General features: G+C 39.5%; 1 protein-coding gene across 2 annotated transcripts; it reads right to left on the reverse strand.

Annotated features, from left to right (window-relative positions):
• Nucleotides 1-871: 871 nt before the first annotated feature.
• On the reverse strand, nucleotides 872-7,437 carry SIX2 (SIX homeobox 2). 2 transcript variants are annotated; one of them, XM_073564180.1, is made up of 2 exons: nucleotides 6,604-7,437; nucleotides 872-2,064 (listed from the first exon to the last, which is right to left on the reverse strand). In XM_073564180.1, the coding sequence occupies exons 1-2, from the start codon at nucleotides 7,161-7,163 to the stop codon at nucleotides 1,761-1,763; spliced, it is 864 nt and encodes a 287-aa protein (XP_073420281.1). In that variant the 5' UTR covers nucleotides 7,164-7,437; the 3' UTR covers nucleotides 872-1,760. The 2 variants fall into 2 exon arrangements, with proteins under 2 accessions (XP_073420281.1, XP_073420280.1); XM_073564179.1 differs by having other exon boundaries at nucleotides 6,598-7,437.
• Between the last annotated feature and the right edge of the window lie 809 nt (nucleotides 7,438-8,246).

Genomic DNA, 8,246 nt, shown 5'->3' on the forward strand with positions numbered 1-8,246 from the left:
TTGTAGATGTTCATATAATGTTGTCCTAAGTATTAACTTTGTATTTTTTTTTAATACAATAATTCTTCCTTCCTACAGATGATAATGGGTGTCATCACTGCTGTGAAGGTTGAAGATCCCAGCTCCTACTTAACTCTGCTGGGCTGAGCTGTGCAATGAAAACGTCGCAGCCAAGGTCGCAGTGCTGGGCTGTATAGGATGAGATGAGTGTCTCATAACAATGATCATTCTATTTCTAATAATCCACAGACACAGAGTGCAGGGATCACTCGTGATGGGTGGGTCACCAGGCAGTGCACAATTGTCGCAGCAGCTAGAATGACAGGTACAGAGTTCATCTGAAAACACAGAACCTGGATAAAAAAACCATGCACCCAGCTGATCTGGCAGAAAAACAAAGATTGCTGGAACTTGCGGTTACGATTATATGTGGAATTCACAAGGTGTTTGCCTCTTCAGTTGTGGAACAACTGCTCCCAGCAACTCCCAGCATGAAACAGCTGGAAAGCCACTCTACAGACCATTGCAATAGAGAATAGGGAGGAAAACAAATGGACAAAGAAAAAGTGAAGGAAATTGTTGTCTTTTTTTTTTCCCCCCAAATTACATATATAACTGCATAAAAAAGCTTCCATTTGACTGAGGTCTTTACCCACTGACCTATGTGCATTTTGTATTTTTTTCCATGTTTGTTAAGAAGCTTAGGCACTTCTCTGTCTATGTGTAAAGTGAATCACAATAGATGTGAAATCAGTTATAAAGAAATTATAAAAGCACAAGTAATATTTTCAATACTCCTATTTTATTATAAAATAAAAGCAAGGGTAACGCCGAATGATTTTATTCACTATATATATATCTATATATATATAGATATATATATATATATCTCAAATAACAATGTCAACTGACCTGATCCAAAGCATAATAGGGCAGATAATGTCATTTGGAGGTGTTGGAAAGTGCTTTGATTTGGGCAATACGTAGATGCAGATCCTGACACAAGGTCTGATTAAATACCCTGGATGATGACCTTGTACACAGGACACTTGCACTTTATAGAGAGTTTATATGAAAAAAAAAATGAAATGTACTTGGAGACACAAGGAGAGGCGCCTAGTTCAGTTCTACTCCCGTATCCCGTAAACCTTAGTTTTTATGGATCCCGGAGGCCATGATGGTGTATACATTTTTTAATGAAAAAAATGTTGCAGCTGCTGCTTAGCATACATTCTTGATTTGCAGAAGTTGATGGTTGAGCTTAGACAAGGTGAACTGGAGTGAAGGTCACATGGGGTGGAGCTGATGCTTTCTACTTTTCTCCTGACAGCACATGACCGAAAAAATAAAGGATCATTATTCTTTAACCATTAGGAGCCCAGGTTCATCATTTAAGATAAAAATAGGATGATATTTTAGTCTAATAAAGTGTGACAGTGCATGGAATTAGCTCCTGGCACAGCGATGGCATGAAACCCTGAGGGTGACTTCTCCATGAAGTACTTGAGCGACACGATGATATGTCAATACTGTAGATACTTGAAGGAGCAATGGGCTCATTATAACTTATAGGGTAGATTAATAATGTAATATTAGAAGCTTATATAAGGTAGTAGTGATGTGTAAAGGACATCTGGAGTGATGTTGGTGCCCATTACTGTACCTTCTCTCCACAGATTACAGGGCCAACCATGTTGTCATTAACGGAGTCACTATCCATATTGTAGCATTGTAGAATCTTACAGATAGCTGAATAAATCTTAAGAGCCAAGGTCCACCAAGTTAGATGACATTGGATTGAGAATTGAGTCTTGCAAAGTGTGATGGTGCATGGTATCTGCGCCTTGTACAGGGATCGCGCTGGGGCCCTGAGGATGACCCATTCCATGAAGTGCCTGGAGGCCGGGGTTGGAGGTGAGAAGCAGGGCTGGACTGTGCGAGGTGTGGTCTGGGGTGCCTGATGGCGTTTTGTCGTCGTCTGAACTTCCTAGTACAGTTTTTCCTCCATTTATCGAAGATGACAAAGCGTTGTGACTGTTGGAATTGGAGTTTTCGTTATTCTCCCTTAAAAATAACAGATATTCATACATATAAATAAGAAAGAACATGGGTTGTCAGCACCCACCTACCAAGTTACTCTATCTCCAACATCTATCTATCTATCTATCTATCTATCTATCTATTATCTATATCTAATCTATCTATATATCTATCTATTATCTATCAATTACCTATCTATCTATCATATATCTATCTATCCATTCATCCATCTATCTATTAATCTGTTCTGCACCTATTTACATACTGCTAAAAAGCAACACTCCATAATGAGATCATAAGAGTACAGACTTTCAGAAAGGCTTTAATAATTTGAAAAGAAGGAAAGGTCGCCATATGGATTAATAAAAGACTGTACATTTTCCATCTGATTCTAGAGTGCTGCTTTTTTAAAAATAGTATTTATGAAGATAATTTGTTTTTCTGACAACCTTGTAGTTATTTCACCCATTAAAATATGGAAAAGTGCTGCTTGATATTTTTCTATTTCTGATCTATTATCTATCTCTCTATCTATCTATCCCATTATCTATCTATATATCGCTCACTCCTTGTGTACACCCTTACATATACATGTGTAATTATGTGTTGCTCTTGTAAATATATATATATATATATATATAGCATACTTGACTATATTAGTAAAATACAGAATACATAGTATATACCTGCTCACTACACTATTTGTTACCAGGAGTTTATTTTTAGAAGATTGTTCAGCATTAATCCTTGTTCCCTTCTGATTTTATACCAATGTTCTTGTTTCTTTCATTGCCGAGCACAAAAAAAAAAACAAAAAACCTCTGCAAGATTAACCCTTCCTAACCTGGGCTAGTTCCCCTAGACGTGTATACATTGTTCCTGTAATATTATAACTATCATCGCCGAGGGCAAATAAAGAGATCGGTTTAGTTATTAAATCATGGAAGAGATTATAGTGATTCTAAAAGTGCAGAGTTGCCACAAGTTTTAGTAAAAGCAAAACATTTTGTACCTAACAATTATCCTTAGTGACAAGTAGGGTCATTTCTACTATTGAATGAATCGTCACTTGTGTATCCAAACATTTCACCAGTTACCCTGTAAGGGGTTAACCTTGGTTACTTTTCCAGTCATTCTATTTGCGCAGTAGTCTCCATCCTTGGTCTTTCCAGCAGTATAGATGGTACAACTCCCAGTCTGCACAGACAGCTGGACTGTAGCTCCACATCAATAGGATATAAGCTGTGGTTACAGACGGGGAGCTGTCATTGTGCAGCAGATTCATGCTGGGGATTGTAGTTTCTCAACAGCTGGAGGGGCTCAAGCTTGGCAGTATGCTATATATATATATATATATATATATATATATATATATACGTTTCACCCCTTTATGCATATTATCTCATGTTACATATTATGTTACATTCAAAACTCAGCTCGGTATTCCCATATCACATCAATAATTAATATATAATATGTATCAGAGTAAAACTGTACAATGACATTGGATGAAGAATTATTGATATTTTGCGAAGTATTAAGTGTCATAATGCGATTGCTTACTTTTCCATTAGAATACATTGTCTCCCAAACAGAGAAAAAAAAATCTTTAGATTACAGACGATGGCTATAGTATAGGTACAGTTATATATATATATATATATATATATATATATATGTATTCGGTATGTTGTCTACACAATTGTATCTACTGTGGGAACATAGATTAGTATTGGGGAGCAGTCTGTATGACTGTAATGTACAATCAATAAGCGATGTAATGGAATTATAAATGTAACCTTCCTATCAATGAGCTGATCAGACTGACATCATTGGTAATAGATGCGAGTTTTGTTCTTGATAATAAAAGGAATGACTGGAGCTGCTGTACTGTTCGGACATGTAATAATCAATGTATGCGACCCCCAAAACAGTGTCGGGAAAGATTTTCTTCATGGCGTGTAATGGCAATTGTGCCTGATGCCTTATCATATGAAATGCTTTACTAAACTATCTGTATTACCTGTGTGTTATATATATATATATATATATATATATATATATGTACACACACCACATGTTTGTGTTATTTTTATTGTCCTACAATATTGATAGTTTTTTATTTAGGGTCCCATAAATGGTCATGCTCATATTTTTTACTATCTATCTATCTATCTATCTATCTATCTATCTATCTATCTATCCTCATATCTCAATTTCTATTAAATCTATTAACTATTTAGTTGACAAAAGCCTCACTTGCTCTTGAGCCAAATCGTTGCCACCTGTTCACATGGGCCAATAAACAGATCATTTTTTTTGCACGAAGTTTGCTATTGAGAGCTGCCCACTTTTTTGTCTATCTATCTATCTATCTATCTATCTATCTATCTATCTATCTATCTATCATCTCTCTATCGATTTCTCTCTCCTTCAAGCTATCCATATTTATTAGCATATGTATGTTTACTGTTATATATACATATATATATATACTACTAAAAAAAAGGGAACACTATTCCATTTGCAACAGGCTGTTTGTGTTCCCTTTACTTCTTTGAGCAGTATATATATATATATATACACATTGCTCTATTACAGTATCTCAAAAATAGACTGTATTTGTAGGGCCACATATAAAGGTTATGTATAGTCATAAATACTCTTATTCTAGTAATACTGTGGACCCAAATAATGGAAATATGATTACAGCCGAGCTCTGTGAGTTCATTAACTATATTACTATATTCTATATTCGTAGAACCATTAATATTTGTAATATTTAAAAAACCCAAAATGCACACATCTACTAGATAATACAGGCGAGGTGATGAAACCTCCATCTTCACCATAGGCCTAGAAATAGAAGCACTAAATACCTAGTGTCTGCACCCAGCGTCATTGCTGCTCTGCCTCTGTGGGCTGAGAGCTCAGCTGATTATGATAATCACCATTTAATTATATGTTTGCCATCTGACCTGACACCGCGCAGTTCATGTCCATCATCATTACACATGTCATGGTGGAGGAGTTATGGTGCCCTCAAGTGAGAAGGAGCCGGTGCCTAATGAGGTGAGTGGGTGAGTGTGGCTGTGGATGGGGAGCCTGTGTGTGACGGTAGGCTGAGTGTGAGAGGGGGTGACATGGTCACACTCTATGATGGGCACTGGGGAGACATTTTAGCGCTTATCACACCTTTTAAAGGGACACTAAAATAACAGAAAAATCAATAAAATGCTGACTATATCTAAAAAAAAGACAATGTATAACATTTGCAGAGGTTATGACAACTCCTTTTCATATATATATATATATATATTAACAAAAATCAAAAAGCAGCACCAATAAAGACACATAGGGTGCGAACAATCCTTCCAAAAAATGTGGGCCAATAAACCACTTTATATTTTTCTTTTTGGAGTGCTGCCTTTATATATATATATATATATATATATATATATATATAGATAGATAGATAGATATTTGTATAGAATGGATATATATATATATATCTATGTATATATATATATATATAAAGATATATACATATATATAATATATATTACCAGTGACTGACAGGCATATATATATATATATATATATATATATATATATATACACACACACACATATATATGCACTTTTCAGTCAGTCACTGAAAAAGAGATGGTTTGTGTTTTTTTTTTCTATAAAATTTCTGTAAAGAGATAAAGAAAAATTCTTACATTTATATATATATATATATATATATATATATATATATATATACCAACTGTTTTTCAGTGAGGTATATAACTGTAGATATCATAATATCTACAGTTGTATGACTCGTATGGTTGGTCTATATACATATATCTATTTTTTTTATTTATATCTAATGTCCCCTTAATTGTATCCAAAGTGTAAATGACCCTTGCCATTTGCATTGTTACAGGTTGCCTTTTCTGTGATTGTATTTAATAAAAATCTGATCTCAGCCATGGGATTACAGCTAGGGCAAAGCTGAAATCTTCTTTTCTGCTGCTTGCTCTGGAGCTCACACAGGACCCCACCAGCTCTGCTCCATCTCCCACCAGCTCTGCTCCATCATCTCCCACCAGCTCTGCTCCATCATCTCCCACCAGCTCTGCTCCATCATCTCCCACCAGCTCTGCTCCATCTCCCACCAGCTCTGCTCACTTCTGCTCCATCTCCCACCAGCTCTGCTCCATCATCTCCCACCAGCTCTGCTCCATCATCTCCCACCAGCTCTGCTCCATCATCTCCCACCAGCTCTGCTCCATCTCCCACCAGCTCTGCTCCATCTCCCACCAGCTCTGCTCCTTCTCCCACCAGCTCTGCTCCTTCTCCCACCAGCTCTGCTCCATCTCCCACCAGCTCTGCTCCTTCTCCCACCAGCTCTGCTCCTTCTCCCACCAGCTCTGCTCCATCTCCCACCAGCTCTGCTCCATGTCCCCTCACTTCTGCTCCATCTGGGGTAATGTTGCGGTGTGGAGCCTGACTGTGTGCAGTGCTCCTGTCTGGAGTAGGAGGAATCATTAGAGGCGCTGTACTTACTCGTACCTCTCCTTGGCCTCGGCTGCTCGGTCCCGCTGCCTCCTGTTCTTGAACCAGTTGCTGACTTGGGTGGTGGTCAGTCCGGTGGCCTCGGCCAGCTCCCTCTTCTCCCTGGGTGAGGGGTAGGGGTTATGTGCATACCACTCTCTCAGCACGCTCCGGCTTTTTTCCTTGAAGCAATAACTCGTCTCTTCTCCATCCCAGATGGACCGGGGCAGAGGAAACTTTCTGCGCACCCTGTATTTGCCCACCGCGCCCAGGGGGCGCCCCCTTAGTTTCTCGGCCTCTATGTAATGCGCCTTGAGCCACAACTGTTGCAGCTTTGGGTGGTTGTGTGGAGAGAACTGATGACTTTCCAGGATCTTATAAAGCTCCCGAAAGTTTCCCCTGTGGAAAGCCACCACAGCCTTGGCCTTCAGGACGCTCTCATTCTTGTGGAGGTGCTCACAAGCCGGTAAGGACCAGAGGAAGCGCCCCAGCCTTTCTATGTTGCCTCCTTGCTGGAGAACCTCACAGACACAGGCGACTTGCTCCTGGGTGAAGCCAAAAGTGGGCAGCATCGACATGGTCCCGTGTCTGCCCCCAAAAACATCCAGCTCCAGGAGAAGGTGCAGGAATGCCCGGCAGATCCAGGGCGCCCACTGCGCTCAATCCCAGGCGGCCTCCATGGAGCCTCCTCTCCAGGGCGCACACAACTTTCTCTGTCCTTGGAAACTTCGCAGATCCCGGCTCCTCCAGCAGCGATCGCCTCCAGATCATGGAGCACCGCACTCTGCTCACCCGCTGTCTGGCTGCCTTTTTTCTTAATAATATTATTCTAAACTGGCATGAAAAATGATTGTGCGCCCTGCGATTGGCTGGATACCTGACCCGGGGACTGCAAGGATAACACAACAGTTTTAGTCAAATTATTCGCCATGGTAACCCTGTCAATCACAGGAAACTCGATCCGCTTGGAGGAGGCTCCCTGGCTGCTTCCACATCACTCCCATCCACTGAGAGGCAGCCTCGGAGCTCAAATATTAGGGGGAACATATATAGAAATACATATATATTTTTTGCCTTGATTGATGCAGAGAAAAGTGGTGGTGGTGGGGAGGAGGTGTAAGGCTGGAGGGTGGGGGCGCTGTAATCCTGTAATGTCCTGCTCCAGTCAGTGCAGGGGATGCTTCCCCCCCTGGACTGGTCTCATGCAGTCAGATGTGATTGCAGGCTTTGTAGTAATGAGAGAAAACTCCTGTAAAGTTTACCCTGGGCTGCTGCTGCTGCTGCTGCTGGATCCTGGGCAGAGGAAGAAAGTTTAGATTCCATTTAAAGGGAACATTTCAAGATCTGCAAAACTTTCTGTATTTTCTGTTACAAAAAAAAAATACAGTTAGAAACAAAATTGCAAAAATGTCTCACCCTTACGACCTATGGTTATAAATATCTTACAATACAAGGGATTGCTAAGCCAGTTATAGAATATTAAAATAGCAAATTATCCCCCAACCATAAGACAGGGGATGCCAAAATAACAAGTTATCCACTAACCATAAGATAGAGGACACCAAAATAGCAAGTTATCCCCTAACCATAAGATATAGGACACCAAAATTACAAGTTATCCCCTAACCATAAGATATAGGACACCAAAATTACAAGTTATC

The sequence above is a fragment of the Dendrobates tinctorius genome, unplaced genomic scaffold, assembly GCF_039654945.1.
Source record: "Dendrobates tinctorius isolate UK_male_01 unplaced genomic scaffold, ASM3965494v1 ptg000434l, whole genome shotgun sequence".
NCBI lineage: Eukaryota > Metazoa > Chordata > Amphibia > Anura > Dendrobatidae > Dendrobates > Dendrobates tinctorius.